Source organism: Papio anubis, chromosome 2 (assembly GCF_008728515.1).
Source record: "Papio anubis isolate 15944 chromosome 2, Panubis1.0, whole genome shotgun sequence".
NCBI classification, from domain to species: domain Eukaryota; kingdom Metazoa; phylum Chordata; class Mammalia; order Primates; family Cercopithecidae; genus Papio; species Papio anubis.
Window position 1 is genome coordinate 93,236,606 of NC_044977.1, and position 25,004 is coordinate 93,261,609.

At 48.1% G+C, this 25,004-nt stretch overlaps 1 protein-coding gene across 2 annotated transcripts in view; it reads right to left on the minus strand.

Annotated features, from left to right (window-relative positions):
- Positions 1 to 22,481, minus strand: part of PTPN23 (protein tyrosine phosphatase non-receptor type 23) — a 34,972-nt gene extending 12,491 nt beyond the window's left edge. Inside the window, exons 1-2 of one of the 2 annotated variants that reach the window (XM_003894503.5) lie at positions 22,289 to 22,481; positions 5,444 to 5,518 (exon numbers count right to left, since the gene is read on the minus strand). In XM_003894503.5, coding sequence (XP_003894552.1) covers positions 5,444 to 5,518; positions 22,289 to 22,372 — 159 coding nt within the window. In that variant the 5' untranslated portion in view covers positions 22,373 to 22,481. The other variant, XM_009200915.4, reaches the window with a different exon arrangement.
- Between the last annotated feature and the right edge of the window lie 2,523 nt (positions 22,482 to 25,004).

Consider the following 25,004-nt stretch of genomic DNA (forward strand, 5'->3'; position numbering starts at 1 on the left):
AAGGTGCAGTGATGCACACCTGTAGTCCCAGCTACTTAGGACTACAGGCTTGGGAAGGGGGAGAAGTGATTGAGCCTGGGAGGTGGAGACTACAGTGAGCCATGATCATGCCACTGCACTTCAGCCTGGGCAACAGAGTGAGACCCTATCTCAAAAAATAAAATAAAAGGCCGGGCATGGTGGCTCACACCTGTAATCCCAGCACTTTGGGAGGCCGAGGTGGGTAGATCACGAGGTCAGGTGGTCTCGATCTGAGACCATCCTGACAAACAAGGTGAAACCCCGTCTCTACTAAAATTATAAAAATAAGGCGGGTATGGTGGTGGGCGCCTGTAGTCCCAGCTACTCGGGAGGCTGAGGCAGGAGAATGGCGTGAACCCGGGAAGCAGAGCTTGCAGTGAGCCAAGATTGCGCCACTGCACTCCAGCCTGGATGACAGAGTGAGACTCCATCTCAAAAAATAATAATAAAATAAAATAAAAAATAAGACGGGCACATTGGCTCACACCTGTAATCCCAGCACTTTGGGAGGCCAAGGTGGGCAGATAATCTGAGGTCGGGAGTTTGAGACCAGTCTGGTCAACATGGAGAAACCCCGTCTCTATTAAAAATACAAAATTAGGCCGGGCGCGGTGGCTCAAGCCTGTAATCCCAGCACTTTGGGAGGCCGAGGCGGGTGGATCACGAGGTCAGGAGATCGAGACCATCCTGGCTAACATGGTGAAACCCCGTCTCTACTAAAAATACAAAAAACTAGCCGGGCGAGGTGGCGGGCGCCTGTAGTCCCAGCTACTCGGAGGCTGAGGCGGGAGAATGGCGTGAACCCAGGAGGCGGAGCTTGCAGTGAGCCGAGATCTCGCCACCGCACTCCAGCCTGGGCGACACAGCGAGACTCCGTCTCAAAAAAAAAAAAAAAAAAAATACAAAATTAGCTGGGCATGGTGGTGGCTACTCGGGAGGCTGAGGCAGAAGAATCGCTTGAACCCTGGAGGCAGAGGTTGTGGTGAGCCAAGGTTTTGCCATTGCACTCCACCCTGGGCAATAGGAGCAAAACTCGGTCTCAAAAATAAATAAATAATAAAATAAAATAAAATTTGTCTTGTACTTCCTAAAACCATCTTTGGGAAACAATGGAAGCAGTCTCCCCTCCAGATCCAAGAGATCACCAGTACCCTTTAATCCACCCAAGAATGCAGCCCCCTGTGGTTGTAGCCTGGTCTGTCAGACTCTCAGACGAACTGCACAGAGGAGTCTGAGAGACAGCTTGATGCTGTGACACCCCCACAGCATCCTGTGCACCTGTCAGTTTTATTCCCTGTAATCACAGAGCCAAGAATGTACTCCAGAGTTTCAAAAGGGAAGTCTTCTTAGAAACAACTATTCAAACCCTGGTTTTACAGATGAGGAAACTGAGGCTCAGATGAGGGAAAGAGGATTGCCTAAAGCTCCCAATAACTTTTTCACTGAAAGATTATTATCAGTGTCCTATGTAAGAAAATTTGTTCTGGGGTTTCACAAGTTTAAGGAACAGTCATCAAGACTAGGCAAGGTGGCTCACGCCTATAATCCCAGCATTTTCTGAGGCTGAGGCGGAGGATTGCTTGATTACAACAATTAGCCATGCCTGGTGGTGCATACTTGTAGTCCCAGGTACTCAGGAGGCTGAGGTAGGAGGATCGCTTGAATCCAGGAGGCAGAGGTTGCAATGAGCCGAGATAGACTGCATTCCAGCCTAAGCGACAGAGTGAGACTCTGTCTTTAAAAACAAAAACAAAAACAGAAACAGTGATCTAGTCCAACTCGCACATTGCTGGGATAAATTAAACCAAGTCCCAGGAAGGGGAAGTGGCTACCCCAGATGGCCTTGTGTGAGCTTTTTTTGCGCTGGAAAAGCACAGGTCTGAAAGCTGCTGGCTCACAGCTTTCTCAGGGGCTGCTCTACCCAGCCCGTTGCTCTGTGCAGGTTGCCTTATGCTTTGGAGGATGTCTCAGAGGACGCTTTGGAGATTGGTGGTAATGCTCCTTCTAGGGTGTGTTGCGTCCTTGTGTATAGTGTATGCCTGTGAGTGCAAAATCATGGTTGTCCTAGGGGCTAAGATTATCTCACTGGTTTTCAAACTTTGTTCAAATAAATCCTTTTAAAAGATTCAGTTTATGAGGAGGGTTCTGAGAAGACAGCATAAGAAGCATCAGAAATCTGTCTCCCCACCAAGACAAGCTGCACTGGCAGAATCTGACTTAACTCTGGAGTCTATTGAAGGCTTGCAACTTCTAGGGGAAGGCTTTGACAGTGCAGTTCATTGCCATTAATTTTGGTCAATTTCAGCCCCTACCATAGTAGCAGTCACCCATCCCTCACCCCCAGCACCTGGGAGGTAGCTGTGCACCAGTTCCAGGAGCAGCTTGTGGGAGCCAGCATGGACAAAAAGGACTCTGTACTCCAAATACAGGAGATCTTGCTGATTGCTGCTTCTGATCACAGAGGTAGAGAAAGAGGCAGCTCCTCCACTATTGCACCTCCCTCCATGGCTGTAAGCTTCTCCACCCCTAGCTGAAGTAACTTCCAGGGGATCTAAAGGCCTGGCATCTTTTCCCTTCTTCATTTTTGTCTTTTTCCTTCTTTGGGAGGCAGACATTGAAGAGTAAGATGTTCAAAAGCAACCACATATATAGGGGAAATGAGAAAGTCACTGCGCATGTGCAGGGAATGGTACAGGCTCAGAAAAGACCTGTGAAGACCTTAAGTTTACAAGGCCGGGTGCTGCGGCTCACGCCTTTAATCCCAACACTTTGGGAGGCTGGGGCCAGAAGATCACTTGAGCCCAGGAGTTTGAGACCAGCCTGGGCAACAGAGGGGAACCCCACCTCTACAAAAAATTTAAAAAGTAGCTGGATGCGGTGGTGTGCACCTGTAGTCCCAGCTACCTGGGGGCTGAGGTGGGAGGATGGCTTGAACTGGGGAGATGGAAGCTGCAGTGAGCCGTGATTGTGCCACTGCACTTCAGCCTGGACGACAGAACGAAACCCTGTCTCAGGGAAAAAAAAAAACAAAAAAAACTTTAAGTTTACATTTCAGGCTGATTCTTGGCACAGGGGTAGCCTACAACAATCAAAAACACAAAAACAAAACTAGCAAATTCTGGGGAAGGGGGAGAATCTGATATCCAGAGATATGACATCATTCGATTATTTTTTAATTTCCTTCAAGAATTTTTTCTTTGCATTCCTAACTTGGTGATCTGGTGCAAGAGGCCTAGCTTTTGGCCTATCTCAGCTTTTTCACATGCCTTCCTCACTAAGTGTAATAATTTCTAGCTTTTCTTTTTTGAGACAGAATCTTGCTCTGTCGCCCAGGCTGGAGTGCAGTGGTGCAATCTTGGCTCACAGCAACCTTGCCTCCCGGGTTCAAGCAATTCTCCTGCCTCAGCCTCCCTAGTAGCTGGGATTACAGGCATGTGCTGCTACCATGCCCAACTAATTTTTGTATTTTTCGTAGAGAGAGGTTTCGCCATGTTGGCCAGGTTAATCTCAAACTCCTGACTTCAAGTGATCCACCTGCCTCAGCCTCCCAAACCACCTGCCTCAGGTGCAGTGGCTCAAGCCTGAGCCACTGCACCTGGCCTTGTACTAACTTTGAATAACTGACAGAGAAAATATCTTCACCCAGGCCAGGCGCGGTGGCTCATGCCTTTGTAATCCCTGCACTTTGGGAAGCCGAGGCGGGTGGATTACCTGAGGTCAGCAGGTCGAGACCAGTCTGGCCAACAAGTTGAAACCCTGTCTCTATTAAAAATACAAAAAATTAGCTGGGCACGGTGGCGGGCACCTATAGTCCCAGCTACTCAGGAGGCTGAGGCAGAAGAATCGTTTGAACCTGGGAGGTGGAGGTTGCAGTGAGCTGAGATCGTGCCACTGCACTCCAGCCTGGGTGGCAGAGTGAGATTAGGTCTCAAAAAAAGAAAAAAAGAAAATATCTTCACCCACTAGACTAAATGAAAATATATCCAAAAATTTACTGATGGGTAGTATACTGAAAATAGTTGCTAATACTGCTGGGTTATTGCAAGGATTGGTATGTGGTCCATGACAGATAAGAAAACACTAACAGCTACTGATTTCTATGGCATGTATCTACATCACTGGTACTCAAGCTCAGCCATGCCAGTGCAGACTCTCAGACTTCTAACAAAAACATAAGGGAAAACATGTTGTTATCCAATAATACATAAAATAATCAGGGAAAAATACAGCATACGTCATTTTATTGCACTTAGCAGGTGCTGTGTTTTTTACAGACTGAAGGTTTGTGACAACTCTGCATCACACAGGCCTGTCGGCACCATTTTTCCAGCAGCATGCACTCATTTCATGACTCTGTGTCATATTTTAGTAATTCTCACAATATTTCAAACTGTTTTTTACTGTATATCTGTTATGGTGATCTGTGATCGGTGATCTTTGATGTTACTATTGTAATTGTTTTTGGTGCCATGAACTGCACCCACAGAAGACGGCAGACTTATAAATGTCCCGTGTGTTATCGCTGCTTCACTGGCTGGCCTTTTCCTGTCTCTCTCCCTCTCCTCAGGCCTCCCTATTCCTTGAGACACAATAATATGGAAATTAAGCCAATTAATAACCTTACAATGGTCTCTTAAGTGTTTAAGTGAAAGTAAGAGTCACTCATCTTTCACTTTTTTTGTTTTGTTTTGTTTTCTAAACAGTCAGGATCTCACTCTGTCAGTCAGGCTGGAGTACAGTGGTATGAACATGGTTGGCTCACTGCAGTACCAACCTCCTGGGCTCAAGTGATCTTCCCTCCTCAGCTTCCTGAGTAACTGGGGACACAGGTGTGCACCATCATGCCTGGCTAATTTTTTTTTTTTTTTTTTTCCTGTAGAGACAGGATCTCACTATGTTGAATTTGGTCTCAAACTCCTGGGCCTGAACTCCAGGAGGAACCGATCCTGCTGCCTTGGCCTCCCAAAGTGCTGGCATCATAGGCGTGAGTCACCACATCCAGCTGTCTTTCACTTTACATCAAAAGCTAGAAATGGGCTGGGCGGTTTCTTTTTTTGTTGTTTTTGAGATGGAGTCTCGCTCTGTCACCCAGGCTGGAGGGCAGTGGCACGATCTCGGCTCACTACAACCTCCACCTCCTGGGTTCAAGCAATTATCCTGCTTCAGCCTCCCGAGTAGCTGGAACTACAGGCACATGACACCACATCCGCCTAATTTTTGTATTTTTAGTAGAGATGGGGTTTCACCATGTTGGTCAGGCTGGTCTCAAACTCCTGATTTCAAATGATCTGCCCACCTCAGCCTCCCAAAGTGCTGGGATTACAGGTGTTGAGCCACCGCACCCGGCCTAGGCGGTTTCTTTATCTTCCTATCAAACCAATCCTGTCTACCTATGCATAAAAAAACAATACTCTCCTCCTACCTGTCTGAGCAACTCCAGCTTCTTCAGTTCTTCATTGTAGGCTTCTGGGTTCTCTCCATAATTCTTCAGGACAAACTAAAGAAAGAGAAGAACATAAGCCAGTGGCAGAGAAAACCCGTGCCTCGCCCTCTGAGTCCTGGGCAAGCACCAACCAGGGCTCAGGATTAACTGCAGATCTACAACCATAAGCATGTCTCCTGGACCACCAGGAACTTGACTTTATGAAGAGGCAGCACCAAAATGCTGACCATGAGAGCCTTGACCCTGCACCAGCACTCTGGCAAGTCCTCCTAATGCTGCAGCCTCTCTACAAAGTCCAGGAGTCTGCCAGCTCAGGAAGCCAAGGAACTCAGCTGACTGAAATGGGGTCCTAGTAAGGATTCCAGAAAGGGTCACAAACTCAAGCCTCCCTAGATTGGGCCCTGCTGTGTTTTGGGGTCACAACCATAACCTTAAGCTCTAGCAAGTGCAGGCAAGAGGCACCAAACAAGAGTGGGAACAGAAAGCCTCTCTCACCAACCCATCCTCCTGGCCTGGGAAAGGATAGCATAGAAATATGTGATCTGCAGTGTCCTCATCTGTGAGGAAAGACCTGCGGCTATGTGAGGAGAATGGCCCAGGTGGGAGAAGGTGAGGAAGGAGAGGTCACTACCCACATCAGAGAGAGCACTAGAGTGCCTGTCCACAGTGGCACTCACCACCTCCAGAGCAGACTGTCTTGGACAATGAGCATACACACCCGCCTGGAGGCACAGGCTCAGCCCAAAAGGCCCCCTGTTCAACTCAGATCACCAGACTAAGGCAACTGCAACTGCCCCTGTTGCAGTACTTGCTGCTGGTGTCTTGGCTAGCAATCTGGGGGGGGCCAGATCCACTCACGCCACAAACACTAAGAGCACTGATACCCACCTCACAGGGCTCCTTAAGGCCATGACCAAGGTTTGCAAGGTGGAGAGAGAGGCTGGGAAAGGCTGAGATGAGGCAGCCTGCTCTGTGTGGGAGCACACTCACTCACACCATGTGTGTGGCCACCCATCTTTCCTGGGGTCCCTTCCCAGGATCCAGGAACCATGGCTAAGGAATCAGCCACATGGGAACCAGGAAGCCTGTGTGACAGCTTCTATCTGCCTGGTGAGCAAAGGGAGAAGAGGAACAGATGGCAGGGAGGTGACAGCTGAGCTCATTACAGCACCACGCAACCCTTTCCCAAACCTCTGAGTGTAACCCTGGTTCTCCTGTTGGTTTCAGCTCCTGAAAGTCCCTGTGTCCATAAGTTCTTTTCTCTCTCCACCTCTGTCCTGGACAATCCACCCCTAAAAATCCGTCCCTTACCAAGTGGCCAGAATTGTTATTTCTAACACAACTCTGAGGTCACTTCTAGCTTTAAATCCTTCGGAAACACACATACACCCCTAGGGAGAAGATAGACCAAAACATGCTTATCTCAGGACAGTGATATGACAGGAAATGACGTATAATCTAAAAAGAATGTGTACAGTAGCTTCCCAAAGCCTCTAGGACCAAATCTAATCTTGGCACAGAGTTTATGACCCTGCACAACCTGTTCCTGGCCGGGCGAGGTGGCTCAAGCGTGTAATCCCAACACTTTGGGTGGCCAAGGTGGGAGAATCACTTGAGGCCAGGAATTGGAGATCAGCCTGGGCAAAAGAGCAAGACCTGTCTCTACAAACATAAACAAAAATAAACAACCTGCTCCTCACAACCTTCAAGGATTGTCTTCTGGCACCTCCCAGGGACAACCAGCCCACAGTACTTGGGAATTACTGCTCTCAGGTATCAATGCTTATCTACATTGCCCTACCTTCTCTACTAAGATTCAGCTGAAATGTCACTTCCTTGAATATTAGCTGCTGTTCGGCTCACATTCCAAACATGCCTCCATTATACTGTGTGCTGACAGCAGGGTCATGCCAGTGACCCCAACCTCAAACAATAAGCATTAAGGAATGGTAGGGGCCTTATCAGATGTGTTGTATACTCAGCAAATTATTGCTTTCACAGGAAATGCAGAGGACAGATGAACATGAAAAGGAAACACTCAGAAAAATGAAGAAAATGGGGCAACAATGAACCCACTCTTCAAAAAATTAATGTCAGGCTGGGCGCGGTGGCTCACGCCTGTAATCCCAGCACTTTGGGAGGCCGAGGCGGGCGGATCACAAGGTCAGGAGATCGAGACCACGGTGAAACCTCGTCTCTACTAAAAATACAAAAAATTAGCCGGGCGCGGTTGTGGGCGCCTGTAGTCCCAGCTACTCGGGAGGCTGAGGCAGGAGAATGGCGGGAACCTGGGAGGCGGAGCTTGCAGTGAGCTGAGATCCGGCCACTGCACTCCAGCCTGGGCGACAGAGCGAGACTCCGACTCAAAAAAAAAAAAAAAAAAAAATTAATGTCATTTAAAAGGAGGAGGTTGAGCAGTGGGCTATTCTAGATTAAAAATGATTAAACAGGTTGGACATGGTGGCTCAAGCCTGTAACCCCAGCACTTTGGGTGGCTGAGGTGGGAGGACTGTTGAGCCCAGGAGTTCAAGAGCAGCCTGGACAACATAATGAGACCCCATCTCTACAAATTAAAAAAAAAAAAAAAAAAAAAATTAGCTAGGTATGGTGGCCCAGCCTGTAGCACCAGCTACTCCAGAGGGTGAGGTGGGAGAATCAGCCTGGGAGGTTGAGGCTGTGGTGAGCTGTGTGCACATTCCAGCCTATTTCCAAATAAATAAATAAATAAGTGATTAAAGGGACAGAACACAACTAATGCAATATGAGAACCCCAACTGGATCTGAGTCTGCAAAAAAAGAAAAGTCATAAAAGATAGGGGAAAATTATGGTAGATTTTCTTAGGTATGATAATAATATTGTGATTGTGCAGGAGAATGTCCTCACTCTTAGGAAAAACATGCTGAGATGTGTCCAGGAAAAGTGATGTCCAAAACTTACTTTCTTTTTTTTTTTTTGAGACGGAGTCTCGCTCTGTAGCCTGGGCTGGAGTGCAGTGGCCGGATCTCAGCAGCTCACTGCAAGCTCCGCCTCCCAGGTTTACGCCATTCTCCTGCCTCAGCCTCCCGAGTAGCTGGGACTACAGGCGCCCGCCACCTCGCCGGGCTAGTTTTCTGTATTTTTTAGTAGAGATGGGGTTTCATGGTGTTCGCCAGGATGGTCTCGATCTCCTGACCTCGTGATCCGCCCGTCTCGGCCTCCCAAAGTGCTGGGATTACAGGCTTGAGCCACCGCGCCTGGCCCAAAACTTACTTTCAAAGGGCTTGTGGGATCTCTATCTATCTATCTTATCTGGAGAGAACACAAATATGGTGAAATACATCCATCAAAACTAGGTAGCTGGGGATGGTGGCTTATGCCTGTAATCCCAACACTTTGGGAGGCCAAGGCGGGTGGATCACTTGACGTCAGGAGTTCGAGACCAGCCTGACCAACATGGTGAAACCCATCTCTACTAAAAATACAAAAATTAGCCAGGTGTGGTGGTGGGTACCTGTAATCCCAGCTACTCGGGAGGCTGAGATAGGAGAATAGCTTGAACTCAGGAGGGGGAGGTTGCAGTGAGCTGAGATTGTACCACTGCACTCTAGTCTTGGCCACAGAGCAAGACTCCATCTTAAAAAAAAAAAAAAAAAAAAAAAAAAAAAAAGCCGGGTGCAGTGGCTCAGGCCTGTAATCCCAGCACTTTGGGAGGCCAAGGCAGGTGGATCACAAGGTCACGAGATCGAGAACATCCTGGCTAACATGGTGAAACTCCGTCTCTACTAAAAATACAAAAAATCAGCCGGGCATGGCAACGTGTGCCTGTAGTCCCAGCTACTCAGGAGGCTGAGGCAGGAAGATGGCGTGAACCCGGGAGGCGGAGCTTGCAGTGAGCCGAGATCACGCCCCTGCACTCCAGCCTGGACAACAGAGCAAGACTGTTTCAAAAAAAACAAAAAACAAAAAACAAAAAACTAGGTGATCTGCTAGGTGCAGCAGTTCACACCTCTAATTCCAGTACTCTGGGAGGCCGAGGTCAGAGGATCACTTGACCCCAGGAGTTCAAGGCCAGACTGGGCAACATAACAATAAATCCCATCTCTATAAAAATTAAAAAATGAATCAGCCAGGTGCAGCGCACACCTGTAGTCTCAGCTACTCCAGAGGCTGAGGCAGGAGGATCACCTGAGCCTAGCAGTTCAAGTCCAGCCTGGTCAACATGGAGTAAATCCCGTCTCTAAAAACAAAACAAAACCAAACCAAAAAACTAGATAGTGAGAATTTGGGCAAGCACTGCATTATTCTTCCAACTTTTCTATATGTTTGAAATTTGAAAAGCAAATGTCTTAAGAGTTGCTAAAGAGCTAAATGGTATTTGAACACCACTTTCCCCTGTCAGCGGGTTTTACCTTTTGTGGGTCCTTTGAGAATATGATAAAAGCCATGAAATAAATCCCCCTAGAAATTTTCAACTATGCACAAACATAAGGAATTACCAAGAACTTTAGGGAGCTGACAGGCATTTAACAATCCTCACTCTGCTCTATCCAACTCAACCCCCCCTCCACTCACTCCCTCAAAAACCATGACAACAACAACAACAAAACCACAACTATAAAAAGTGGCCTTGGGTTGGGCATGATGGCTCATGTCTGTAACCCCAGCACTTTGGTAGGCTGGGGTGGATCACTTGGGGCTAGGAGTTCCAGACCAGCCCGGGCAATATGGCGAGACCCCCATCTCTATGAAAAAAAATTTAAAAATTCGCCAGGAGTGGTGGTGCATGCCTGTGGTCTCAGCTAGTTGGGAGGCTGAGGCAGGACTGCTTAAGCTCAGGAGTTTGAAGCTACAGTGAGCTATGATGGCACCACCTCACTTCAGTTGGGGTGTTGGAGTGAGACCCTGTCTGTATTAAAAAATAAAAATGGCCAGGCACAGTGGCTCATGCCTGTAATCCCAGAACTCTGGGAGGCCGAGGTGGGCAGATCATTTGAGCCTAGGAGTTCAAGACCAGTCTGGCCAACATGGTGAAACCCCATTTCTACAAAAAGCACAAAAATTAGCCAGGTGTGGTGGTGTGCGCCTATACTCTTGGTCAGTTGGGAGGCTGAGGTGAGAGGACTACTTGGCACCAGGAGTTCAAGGTTGCAGTGAACCATGATTGTGCCACTGCACTCCAGCCTGGGTGACAGAGTGTGACACTGTCTCAAAAATAATTAATTAACTAATTTTTTAAATGTGGCCTAAGCTATGAGGTAAAACTTGACTTTATGAGAGAATGTTCTGTGGTTAACCCCCTTGCAGTAAGAGGTTTTGCCCACCCTTTTAGGTTAGAGAAAATGAGTAAAAGTGTAGCTCAGAGGTCTCGTGGGATAGAGGCCAAAGGAATCAGATGGACATGAGACTCCTATGTCCTAGAAACAAGGCTTCCCATGATATCACTAGAAACATCTGACCCTGCTGTTCACACAATGGTGACAGAAAGATGCTGCTCCCACCCCTAGCAAATCATGCCTAGAGGTCACATACTATCTGAGTCTCATCTTGGTCCTCCTGTAAGATCAGCAGCAGATGCTTACTGAGAGCCTACCACAAGTCAGGCACTGTGCTAAGTGCCTAGTAAGCACTCTGTCCTTACAACAACCCTAAGAGGTAGACACTATTATCATCACCACTTTATAGATGAGGAAATGAGGAAACTGAGGCAAAGAGGGTATTCACCAAGGTCACTGCGCTAATAACTGATAGGGATATGATTGAAACCCAGGCATTTAGGCTCCAGAGCCCATGTTCTTTCCATATTAGACCAATCCATTTCTATTTAAATGTATTTTATTTTATTTTTATTTTATTTTACTTTATTTTATTTATTTTATTTTAGAGAAGGTCTCATCCTGTTGCCCAGGCTGGAGTTACAGTGGTACTACAACCATAGCTCACTGTAGTCTCAAACTCCTAGGTCCAAGTAATCCTCCTGCCTCAGCCTTCCAAGCGGCCGGAACTACAGGCACATGCTAGCATACTCAGCTAATTTTCTGTAGAGGTAGTGTCTTGCTATGTTGCCCAGGCTGGTCTGGAACTTCTAGCCTCAAGCAATTCTTCTGCCTCAGCCTCCCAAAGTGTTGGAATTACAGACACGAGCCATCACACCCAGACTTTTCTTAAATTTTGTAGAGACAGGGGTCTCACTATGTTGTCCAGTCTGGTCTCAAACTCCTGGGCTCAAGTAATCATCCCACATAAGCCTCCCAAAGCATTTCTGTTTTTTAAAAATATGGTTCTTACAAACAACTCTGAAAAAACAGGCACAGAAAATGAATCCCTGCCCACACAATGAGTCAGTGGAGCAGCCAGGATATTTATGTTATTATTATTATTTGGAGCCTGTTAGAAGCAAAAAGGATATTTTTAAAACCCTAACAAGGCCGGGCGCGGTGGCTCAAGCCTGTAATCCCAGCACTTTGGGAGGCCGAGGCGGGTGGATCACGAGGTCAGGAGATCGAGACTATCCTGGCTAACATGGTGAAACCCCATCTCTACTAAAAATACAAAAAACTAGCCGGGCGAGGTAGCGGGCGCCTGTAGTCTCAGCTACTTGGGAGGCTGAGGCGGGAGAATGGCGTGAACCCGGGAGGCGGAGCTTGCAGTGAGCCGAGATCACGCCACTGCACTCCAGCCTGGGAGCACAGCGAGACTCCGTCTCAAAAAAAAAAAAAAAAAAAAAAAACCCTAACAAAATCCTCTGTGACTTCTGATCACTCCTCCACTAAAAAAGAAGAAAGAGGCTAGGTGAAGTTCTTGGAGTAAGGGACAGAGACCTTGTCCCCATTTCGCTATGGTCTGGGACTCTGCAGAACTCGAAACAGTCTAGTAAGGAGTATGAGGCTCCAAAGGAGCCTGAGAAGGCAGGCCCAGCAGCAGACCAGGAGAAAGAACCAGAGGCCCTGACAGGACCCCAGTACCTACACACTAACGGCAGGAAGACCAGAGAACCTCCAAAAACAGCCAGGCTTTGGAGTAGCTGGGGATCCTTTTCTGAAGGAGTAAGAGAAGACCCGTGGAGAGCTCTCAGAGAGGGCACGTCCAGGGATCAGAGCCACCGAGGGGAAAAAGAAAAGAAAGGAGTTACCAGATTACAAGTAGGAAACAGTACCCCTGAGATGCTGTGAAATCTGGGCTTGGTTTTTTGTTTTTTATTTTTATTTTTTAGAAATGGTCTTGCTCTGTCAGGAAGGCTGGAGTACAGTGGTACTATCATAACTCATTGCAGTCTCAAACTCCAAGTGATCCTCCCACCTCAGCCTCTCATGTAGCTAGGACTACAGGTGTGTGCCACCATGCCCAACTAATTTTTTTTTTGAGATGGAGTCTCACTCTGTTGCCTAGGCTGGAGAACAAGGGCGCGATCTCAGCTCACTGCAACCTCCACCTCCCGGGTTCAAGCAATTCTCCTGCCTAAGCCACCCAAATAGCTGGGACTACAGGCGCATGCCACCATACCCGGCTAATTTTTGTATTTTTAGTAGAGATGGGGTTTTGCCATGTTGACTAGGCTGGTCTCAAACTCTTTTTTTTTTCTTTTTTTTTTGACATGGAGTCTCATTCTGTCGCCCAGGCTGGAGTGCAGTGGTGCCATCTCAGCTCACTGCAAGCTCCACCTCCTGAGTTCATGCCATTCTCCTGCCTCAGCCTCCTGAGCAGCTGCAACTACAGGCGCCCGCCACCACGCCTGGCTAATTTTTTGTATTTTTAGTGGAGACAGGGTTTCACCATGCTAGCCAGGATGGTCTCGATCTCCTGACCTCATGATCCACCTGCCTCGGCCTCCCAAAGTGCTGGGATTACAGGTGTGAGTCACCGCGCCCGGCCCTGGTCTTGAACTCTTGACTTCGTGATCTACCCGCCTTGGCCTCCCAAAGTGCTGGGATTACAGGCGTGAGCCACTGTGCCCAGCCTCAGCTAATTTTCATTTTTATTTTGTAGAGACAGGAGTCTTGCTATGGTGCCTAGGCTGGTCTCAAACTTCTGGCCTCCAGCTATCCTCCCACCTCGGCATCCCAAAGCGCTGGGATTACAGGTGTGAGTCACCATGCCCAGTCTAGGCCTGGCTTCTTTCATGTGTAAAATGGGGTTAATAGCACTTGCTACGTCTAGCTCAGAGCTGTTATAAGGATTCAAGTTATTTCCTAAACAGGGAAGGAAGATGCTCAGGTGAAAATATTGTTTACAATAGGCCAAGACCTGTACTAAGAACTTACAAGCATTAGAAAGACAAACTCTGAACAGGTTCTCACTTATTTGTAGGAGCTAAAAATTAACTCCACTGAATTCATGGAAACCAATAGTAGAATGATGAATACCAGAGGCTGGGAAGGGTAGTGGCAGTGTGGGGAGCGGAGTGGGAATGGTTAATGAGTACAAAAATATAGTTAGATAAAATGAATACAATCTAGTATTTCAGGCTGGGCGTGGTGGCTCACACCTGTAATCCCAGCACTTTGGGAGACCAAGGCAGGTGGATCATCTGAGGTCAGGAATTCGAGACCACCCTGTCCAACATGGCGAAACCCAGTCTCTACTAAAAAGACAAAAATTAGCTGGGCGTGGTGGCTGGTGCCTGTAATCCCAGCTACTTGAGAGGCTGAGGCAGTAGAATCGCTTGGACCTGGGAGGCAGAGGTTGTGGTGAGCCGAGATTGTGCCACTGCACTCCAGCCTGGATGACAAGAGTGAAACTGTCTCAAAAAAAAAAAAAAAAAAAAAAAAAAAAAGATCTAGTATTTGACAGCAAAACAGGGTGACTATAGTCAGCAATAATTTATTACATTTAAAAATAAAAGTATAATTGGATTGTCTGTAACACAAAGAAACGATAAATGCTTGTGGTAATGAATACCCCATTTACCCTGATGTGATTACTATACACGTATGGCCATATCAAAATCTCATGTACCCCATTAATTTTTGTGGGTACATAGTAGGTGTATATACTTATACACCTACTTAAGCCCAGGTGTTTGAGACCAGCCTGGGCAACACAGTGAGACCTTATCTCTACAAAAAATAAGCAAAATTAGCGGCACATGGTGGTGTGTGCCTGTGGTCCCAGCTATTCGGGAGGATGAGGTGGGAGGACCACTTGAGACCTGGCGGTAGAGGCTGCAGTGAGCTGAGATCGTGCCACTGCACTCCAGCCTGGGTGTTACAGCAAGACCCAATCTCTAAAAAACTTAAAATAAAAAAGAACTTAGAAGCATTAACTTTTGATTCTCAGAAGCTTATGAAGTATATTATTAGTTCCATGTTTCAGGTAAGAAAAGTGAGGACCAGATTAGTTATGTAATCTTTGTGGCAGCTGAAGGTCATTCAGCTATTAAACGAATGAGAGGCCTAAACCAAGGTCTGATTCCAATAGCTATGCTGTTTACATGATGCTACTCTGCTATTTTACTGAGCACCAAACAGTAGAGAATTTTGTAACTAGATGAGATCACTGGAAACATCCATCCTGGTCCTGCCATGATTTTGCAGATTAGAAAAATGGGAAACCACAGATGAGCAATGATAGTGCTAGGACCCCAAGATGGATTTCCTGACTTTGGACCAAGTATTAATCCCTCTGCATCACCTTCTCTTGTACTAGTATGTTCTCATTCTTCTATGTATGCTTTACTCTTTTGCTCTTAATTTGATATAACATTTGGAATTTCATCATGCTAATTAAAGCAATAATCCAAGCAGAAAAGGCAATTAAAAGGCATCACATGTGTTAGTTTTACCTTTGTTCACCAATTACATTATGTTTCTTTTTCCTCCACTTCCAGAGTTGACTCAAATGTAGGGCATTCCTTGGTCTACTCCAAGAAACAAGCTTTTTTTTTTTTTTTTTTTTTTTTGGAGACAGGGTCTCTGACACCCAGGCTGGAGTGGCGAGATCTTGGTTCACCATAGCCTCAACCTCCCGGGCTCAAGCCGTACCCCCTACCTCAGCCTCCCGAGTAGCAGGGACTACAGGTGTGTGCCGTGACACCATGCCCATGCCTGACCTTTTTTTTTTTTTTTTTTTTTAAGAGACGGGGTCTTGCTTTGTTGCCAGGTTAGTCTCAAACTCCTGGTTTTGAGTGATCCTCCTGCCTTGGCCTCCCAAAATGCTGGAATTACAGGCATAAGCCAACGTGCCTGACCAGTATTGTTAATTCATACAGTATATGTTCAGTTACTAAATTTCAAATGAGACTAATTATATTCAGAGAATGGCGCATTGCCAAGTGAAATCTTCAGCTCCTTGGTCCATGTCAGCAAGCCTGAAAGAAAACCGCCACAGGCCAAGAGTACTGGGGACAAGAACATACCTTCATCCTCCCCTTGTCTAATCCCTACAATAATACTCAAGGCCTCGTTCCCACATCTTTTCTGAATGGCCCCTTGCCTGTCTGAACAACACAGGTAACCTGAGTCTTCTCCCAGAAGGTCCTAGAACTAAACTAGGTCATTAAACCAATGCTTGTTAAGCACTCCCTATACACAGGTATTTTATTATGTACTGAGTAAAGGAAAGAATCTGGTCTAAACTCTTAAGTGAAATGGATATAGGCCTCTGGTGTATGAGATTCAAGTCAGAGAAGAATGGACAATCCAGGTCATCTGTGCCTGGAGCTGTTCTGCTACAAATACAAGTGAACAGACAGGCATAGGCAGACCAACTGGGTGACTCCAAATCTGTGACAAGAGATAAGACAGGTCACCACCACAGGTAACTGGCAATGTCCCATGCCCCTCACTGCTGAACAGCCAAGGGCCTTTAAGGCCTCTAGTCCTCTTATTTACCTTTCTATGTGTGTGTTTGTGTATGTATATACATGTGCAAGTTAGTTTTTCAAGAGCCAGCCATCCCATGGAAAATCTGGAAGGGGAAAAAATTCCATAAACCTGAAAACCCAGGCTTCTACCTGGATGTGAATAAAATGAACAGTAAAAAAAGGCAACAAGAGTGTGCACTGTGGGCCAGGCACAGTGGCTCATGCCTGTAATCCCAACACTTTGGGAGGCCAAGGCAGGCGGATCACCTGAGGCCAGGAGTTTGAGACTAGCCTAGCCAACATGGCGAAACCCCATCTCTATTAAAAATACAAACATTAGTTGGGCGTGGTGGTACATGCCTGTAATCCCAGCTACTCGGGAGGCTGAGGCACAAAAACTGCTTGAACCCAGAGGCAAAGGTTGCAGTGAGACTGCACCATTATACCCCAGCCTGGGTGACAGAGCGAGACTGTCTCAAAAAAAAAAGAAAAAAAGAAAAAAAAACAGTGTGCACTGTGTGGGGTGCAGTCTAGCCCAGTGGTGCAGAGCAAGACAGTCTGAATTCAGAGGAGGGTAAAGTTCTTTCTTATTTCTGGCCATCACACTTGTTGGGCGGCTAAGAGGACCCTAATGAAGTACAGTTCAACCCGTGTGATAAACAGGAGGAAGGGAATTTGAGTAAGGGCCTGAGCAAGGGCAGTGACCAGATGTGGAAAAAGAGAAGCTGAAAGTTCTCATAGGAGAGGATTGGGGAGTGAAGTTAGAGAAGCAGGCTGAAGCGAGCTGGGGACAGGCCATGAGCAGCCTGATGGGAAAGTAGAGATTGAGAGATCAACTTAGCCAGAGTGGGAGGAAGGAAGATGAAGAGAAGCCAAGTGACAGGCAGGGTGGCTACCAGCCAGACGTACACCTGCACTTGAGGATGAGGGTTACTGTGTAGATTTCTAGAAGGTAAGTTTCAATGAAGACAGGGTTTTGTGGGGTTTTTTTGGAGACAGGGTCTCACTCTGTTGCCCTGACTAGAGTACAGTGGTGTGAGCTTGGCTCAATGTAACATCCACCTCCTGGGCTCAAGTAATCCTCCCACCTCAGTCTCCTAAGTAGCTAGGCGCTCACCACCATGCCCACCTAATTTTTGTATTTTCAGTAGAGATGGGGTTTCACCATGTTGGCCAGGCTGGTCTCAAACTCCTGGACTCAAGTGATCCACCTGCCTCAGCCTCCCAAAAGTTTGGGATTACAGGTGAGAACCACTGCTCCCAGCCAAGACACAGGTTTTTGTCACCACTGTACCCAGGGCTGGCACATGACAGGCACTCAATAATTATTTGTTCAATGAATGAATCAGGGATGAATGTCTAACAGCTCAGTCCAAGTGAGCTGGACTTGAGCTCAAGTAGAGCTGGTTAAGGGCAAGTGTTTAGGTCACAAAGAAGAAAGAACTTTAAACAGTAATACCTGAGGCCAAATCACTCACTGATAAAGAGGACAAGAGTTATCCATCATCAGTTTCCTCCAAAGTACAAGTTAAGAAGATGAAGGGCCAGCAGCATTTCCCCACTAAAAAAATTACGTGGGTCTGGCTGGGTGTGGTGGCTCATGCCTGTAATTCCAGCACTTTGGGAGGCCGAGGCAGGCAAATCACCTGAAGTCGGGAGTTCAAGACCAGCCTGACCAACATGGAGAAACCCCATCTCTACTAAAAATACACAATTAGCCGGGCATGGTGGTGCATGTCTGTAATCCCAGCTACTTGAGAGGCTGAGGCAGGAGAATCACTTGAACCTGGGAGGCAGAGGTTATGGTGAGCTGAGATGGTGCCATTGCACTCCAGCCTGGGCAACGAAAGCAAAACTCTGTCTCAAAAAAAACACAAAAAAACAAGTTACATGGGTCCAATATCCTAACCTAAAGTTAGCCACTGCAGTTCAAAACCATCCTGCTTTTCTGGCTTCTATTTCACATTATGCCTTTTTTTTTTTTTTTTTTTAGGACGGAGTTTCCCTCTTTCCCCCAGGCTGGGGGTCCTGGCGGGATCTCAGCTCACTGCAAGCTCCGCCTCCCGGGTTCACGCCATTCTCCTGCCTCAGCCTCCCAAGTAGCTGGGACTACAGGCGCCCGCCACCTCGCCCGGCTAGTTTTTTGTATTTTTTGGTAGAGACGGGGTTTCACTGTGTTAGCCAGGATGGTCTTGATCTTCTGACCTCGTGATCCGCCCGTCTCGGCCTCCCAAAGTGCTGGGATTATAGGCTTGAGCCACCGCGCCCGGCTCACATTATGCCTTAATGGAAGGCATGTCCCCTGGCCACCATGAAAGATGTGTCAAAAGCCCAGTCCTCTCAAACAACGAACCCCTTTACCTGTTTGGAAAACTCCTATTCATCCTTTAAAACCCATCTCTGGCAAGCCTTCTCTGATGGCCCCTCCTTAGGCTGGTATTTCTATACACTGCAAATACTTCTCTCTCTTTTTTTTTCTTTTTGAGACGTAGTCTTGCTGTGTCGCCCAGGCTGGAGTGCAGTGGCGCCATCTTGGCTCACTGCAAGCTCCGCCTCCCGGGTTCTCCTGCCTCAGCCTCCCAAGTAGCTGGGACTACAGGTGCCCGCCACTACGACTAGCTAATATTTTGTAGTTTTAGTAGAGATGGGGTTTCACTGTGTTGGCCAGGATGGTCTTGATCTCCTGACCAGGTGATCCGCTCACTTCAGCCTCCCAAAGTGCTGGGATTACAGGCATGAGCCACCGCGCCTGGCCTACAAATACTTCTACTCTTACATTACTGTCATCACTCTAATTTTTAAATTTCCTTTATGAATTCCTTGGAAAAAAAAAGGCTGTCTCTTATTTGTCTGCTTATCAGGGTTCAGCATAGTACTTAACCAGTTGATGTAAACAGAACCAATTTTCACCCTTCTAACCTACATTAAATTCTAACCCTCGGCTCCAATTCACTGGCAGAGGTTCCCACAGCTCAGAGCAAGGATAAAGAAGGACAAGGGTACCAGTGGCAGAAGGCAGAGAAGGGGCTCTGCAGTTGGGGAAGGGGGTGCAGGTTGGGAAGAGTCCCCAGGCTGCAGTGGTTGGTGTCTGCATAGTTTCCTCCAATGTCTATGGAAGGAATTGTTTCGTATCTGATACCATCTCGGGCTAAAGGGCTAATGAGCAACTCCTCTCCTGGAGGCCCAGGTGCTTCGAGGGAAGTCACTGGTCACACAATACCCTTTCCGCTCCGTGTGAGTGGTCAGAGCAGCAAAGGCTAAACTCAAACAAAAATACGTCCTAGGAGTTTGTGGGCCAAGATCTTATCCACTGCATTCCCATATATTTATGGTCACCATCTCTAAATTTCCTCTCAGCTGTCATTCAATCATTTGAGAAAGATTTTTCTGACTGCCAACTATGTAGAGGGTACACTGTTAGGCTCTGGGGAACACAGGGATACTTCTCAGGTAACGCACACTTGAACAGCGGGGTTAAAACACGGTATACATAACTGTCACCAGGGAAAGGATGAAAAGAGTTAAGGAATTAAGAGAAAAGAAAGATTAATCCAGGTAGGAAGATTAAGAAAGGCTCTGCAGGCTGGGCGCGGTGGCTCAAGCCTGTAATCCCAGCACTTTGGGAGGCCGAGATGGGCGGATCACGAGGTCAGGAGATCGAGACCATCCTGGCTAACACGGTGAAACCCTGTCTCTACTAAGAAATACAAAAAATAGCCGGGCGAGGTGGCGGCGCCTGTGGTCCCAGCTCCTCGGGAGGCTGAGGCCGGAGAATGGCGTGAACCCGGGGGGCGGAGCTTGCAGTGAGCTGAGATCCGGCCACTGCACTCCAGCCTGGGGAAAGCGGGAAGACTCGGAATAAAAAAAAAAAAAAAAAAAAAAAAAGAAAGGCTCTGCAGAAAGGAGAGCTTAAGCTGGACCTTGAAAGTTGGATGGGAGACAAGAAAATGAATTCACAGAGATTGAAGAAGGGCACCTCACCACCCCACAGGGCAAAATGAGAGCTCTTCTAGGCAGGAGGAATTCCATGACCAAAGGCACAGAAGAGGAAACAGTATGGTAAGGAAACAAGTGACTGCGAACAGAATCTAGGGTACCTCTATCAGATGCACACAGTAGATGAAGAACACAGTGGGGACTCAATAAATGCTGAAAGAACTGGGATAACTCTGGAAGAACTCTAATGGAAAAGTAAAGATACTAGCTCTATTCCAAGACTCCATCTCAAAAAAAAAAAAAAAAAAAAAAGATACTGGCTCCATTCTGTAAAATAGAAAACAGGAGTTTTGGCCTGGCGCAGTGGCTCACGCCTATAATCCCAGCACTTTAGGAGGCCGAAGTGGGTAGATCACTAGGTCAGGAGACCATCCTGGCTAACACGATGAAACCCCGTCTCTACTAAAAATACAAAAAATTAGCCGGGCGTGCTGGCGGGCGCCTGCAGTCCCAGCTACTTGGGAGGCTGAGGCAGGAGAATGGTGTGAACCCAGGAGGTGGAGCTTGCAGTGAGCCGAGATGGCGCCACTGCACTCCAGCCTGGGTGACAAAGTGAGACTCCGTCTCAAAAAAAAAAAAGAAAGAAAGAAAACAGGAGTTTTGTTGTGTCTTAGAAAAATTCACCCAATTGTATTTTTATGAAAGAGCAGAAGAAGGCCTGTAATCCCAGCACTTTGGGAGGCCGAGGCAGGCGGGTCACCTGAGGTCGGGAGTTCAAGACCAGTCTGACCAACATGGCGAAACCCCGTCTCTACTAAAAATACAAAATTAGTCAGGCATGGTGGCGCGTGCCTGTAATCCCAGCTACTCGGGAGGATGAGGCAGGAGAATCGCTTGAACCCGGGAGGCGGGGGTTGCGGTGAGCCAAGATCGCACCACTGCACTCCAGCCTGGGCAACAAGAGCGAAACTCCGTCTCAAAAACAAACAAACAAACAAACAAACAAAAAACAGCAGCAGATGAAGAGAGTAACGTATGGATAACAGTTAACAAAATTCTAGAAGTTTGGATCAATTAGCCTCATTTCCTGGGCCCAACAGGCTAAATGATGGACTCAAACACTGTCTGAACTAAGGCAATGGTGTATGGAGAGAAAAGGGGAGATAGCTTCTTGGGAAACTACTTCAAAACCCATTTTCTTTTTCCTATTTGTTTTCCCAAGCATCTCGCTAAGTGGTGCACCATCTAGACTGGGGCTTACTCTGGCATCTGCTGTGCTATGCCCACAAGGCCCCCCACCTGCGACAGCCTCCTGGTTGTTCCTTTTCACTTCTGCTCTATCTAGCCCTCAGTGCTACCAACACAGCGGATGTCTCAGAGGGCACCTGTGTTCAATCACCATACCTGGACCTCTCCACATAAGTTCCTTGCCTTAGTCAACGCCAAACCTGCCCGTCTGTTCTTCCAACACAGTAAGATTTCTCTAAGCTCTACAACACTGTTTATGCCCTCCAGTCGGTTACGAAACGCAGTAACCCTCCTAAAAATGTCATGGGATTGTATCGTTTGGTCCAAAGAGACTCCCGAAGGAGAGACCATACAGCATCGCAGCAATTTTAAAACAAACCCTCACCGCACGGGTCGGGCATCTCCCTGGGTCACCGGGGCTCACGTCTTAAACACACGCCCTGAGCCATCCCCAGCGTCTGTCCCAGGAGGGCCGGGCGCAGCAGAAGAATCCGCACGGTCAGGGCCGCCCACCGCTCCCGCGCGGGGCGGTCCAGCCATGGAGGAGGGGCGGGGCAGAACTGGGTCCCGAGCGTCAGAAGGAGGAAGTGTGGTGCCTCAGTGGGAACTGCGGATGACTCGGGGCAGAAGTCGGGAAGCGGGTTCAGATGAAGATGCAGGTGCTAGCACCGGGCTATCGGGGAGAAGAATGGCCTGCGAGCCCCTGGGTGTGGGACAGGTTGAGGAACACTGGAGGAAGCCCCTCCTGGCCTCACCGGACCCTGCGACGGGGCCTGAGGTGATGAGCGCGCAGGGGGCGTCACGCGCTGGCAGACGACGGAGATACGCGGCGGATGGGGGAGAAGACGGAAGGCAAGCTCACCTTCTTAACAGCTGGTTGGAAGTGGAAGTCACCAGCCTCCTTCAGATCCAGCCAGATCATAGGCATGCGGGGCACGGCCTCCATGGCGGCTGGCGCCAGCCGGCCACCCGGCCACTCCCGTAGCTGCTGCAGCTGCTGGCTCAGCCGCGAGCCCAGCCCCGCCCCTTCGCGCCGGAAGTCACTGGTCACGGGAGGGAATGAAAAATACCACCTGCCTGCCGGGAGTTGCAGTTTCCTCCCCCGCCCGCGTGGTCTTTTGCGCAGGCGCAGTCCCTGTTGCGCAGGCTCAGTCTTCTTCGCGCGGAGGGAGTAGGGCGGGGAGGAGCTCGCCAGCCCGAGGCGAAAGGGTTTCTGGGTTAATAGTCTTCCTCTGCTAAACTGAGAGGCGCGGAGCGACCTTATTCCCCGCTCCCGGGCCAAGCCCGCCTGCCGGCCCCTCCCGCCGCGCTCCTCCCTCCTAGGAAGAGCGTGCGAACTCACCTATGAACTTGCCCTCCCAAGTATTGTCAAGGGCCGTGGAGGACTGGTGCTGTGGTAGAGATGACGTGGCGGGCGGGCCGCTGGGAAGAGATGACGCGAAAACTGGCTTAAGAGAGGGTGCGGAGGGGCCACCTGGCCTGAAGGAGTCGGTGCTGAGAGCAGGGGGTTTCATTCTCAGGGCTGCGAAGGCTTTCGAGCTTTGGAACAGAAGAATGACTGACCAGAGACTGGCCTACTCAGCCCAGCCTGGGAGGCCGGGCAGTGCCCAAGGGAGACGGACGATAGGGAGGGAGCGCCTGGATGGAGCCTCTCAAGCGGAGCGAGGAGGCCCCTGGCCCTGTAGGAAAGTGGGTGGGGGAAGGTATCCGGCCAGGTGAGCTCCCAGGGAGGCCCAGAATATCTGGAAGGAGACCACGGAATGGAGAGCACCTGTTGCCTCTGTAGAGAGGACCTGTAGAGCAGGAATTGTTAAATCGTATGGCTGTATCACCTACTTTTAGAAATAAATAATAGGCTACTCGGGAGGCTGAGGCTGGAGGTTCAATCGCTTGAACCCGGGAGGCGGAGGTTGCGGTGATCCTAGATCGCGCCACTGCTCTCCAGCCTGGGCGACAGAGCGAGACTCCGTCTCAAAATAATAGTAACAATAGAAACAAGTAACAGAGAATGGCCTGGAGATAGTGAGTGCAAAAGTGGGAGCTGGGAGACCAGTGAGTCTTTTGTAGTCTTCCAGCAGACAGGTGATTGTAGCAAAGCAGAGGGAAATAAAAAGTGGGCAAAGAAATATTTTGCCCACTTTGAGAAATATTTGAGGAATATTTAGGAGACAGAAGTATCAGAACTTGGAATGGATGGATGTAAGGGAATGAGAACGTCGAATATGTTTTCCAAGCTTCTGACTTGTGCAGCTGGGTGGCTGTGGGACTGTTTACTGATAAGGGAAAACAGGAAGAGCAAAGGTTCAGGTCTGTGTTAAGCTCGAGGTCAAGGCCTTTGACTGGTTCTGGATGAAATGTGGAGACCACCATGTTTGGCGCGGTGGCTCACGCTTGTAATCCCATCACTTTGGGAGGCCGAAGTGGGCGGATCGCTTAAGCCCAGGAGTTCAAGACTAGCCTGGCCCACATGGCCAAACCCCGTCTCTACAAAAAATACAAAAATTAGCAGGACGTGGTGGCTCATGTACACCTGTAGTCCCAGCTACTCAGGAGGCCGAGGCGGGAGGATCGCTTGAGCCCGGGAGGCAAAGGTTGCAGTGAGCCGTGATTGTGCCATTGCACTCCAGCCTGGGCAACAAAAGTGAAACCATGTGTTAAAAAAAAAAAACAAAACATTGTGGAGACCGTGGGATGTGGGATCTGGGATTCTAAGACAGGCTTCACCCACAAGGTAGAGCCCAGGTCCCTTTGTTATGAGACCTTAAACCCTTTCAGGACTTAGTCAAGGGCCTAGCTTTATTCCAGTTGGAGTTAGAGCAGAAGAAAATGAAATTACATGAATGTTCATAGCAGTATCATTTCACGGTAGCCAAAAGGGAGAAGCAACCCATGCATTGATGTATGGATGCATGAATAAAGATGTATGTACATACAATGGAATATTATTCAAACTTTGTGGCCAGGCACGGTAGCTCACACCTGTAATTCCAGCAATTTGGGAAGCCGAGGTGAGTGGATCACCTGATTTGGGAGTTCAAGACCAGCCTGACCAACATGGAGAAACCCTGTCTCTACTAAAAATGCAAAATTAGCCGGGCATGGTGGCCCATGCCTATAATCCCAGCTACTCGGGAGGCTGAGTCAGGAGAATCGCTTGAACCTGGGAAGCAGAGGTTGTGGTGAGCCAAGATTTGCGCCATTGCACTCCAGCCTGGGCAACAAGAGTGAAACTCCATCTCAAAAAAAAAAAAAAAAAATTGTAAACTTTGTTAGGTGTATTTTACCACAATTAAAAAAAAAAAAAAAATATATATATATATATATATATGACTTTGCAAATAATTTATTTAAAGAGAAAGAAAAATTTCCCAGTTCTTCTAGCATCCTAGAAGGGTTTGTTTCTGGAAGATATATATATATTTTTTGTGAGACATAGAGTCTTGCTCTGTTTGCCCAGACCAGAGTGCTAATGGTGTGATGTCAGCTCACTGCAGCCTTGGCCTCCTGAGCTCACTCAATTCTCCAACCTCAGCCTCCCTAGTAGCTGGAGTACAGGCGTGTGCCACCAGGCCTGGCTA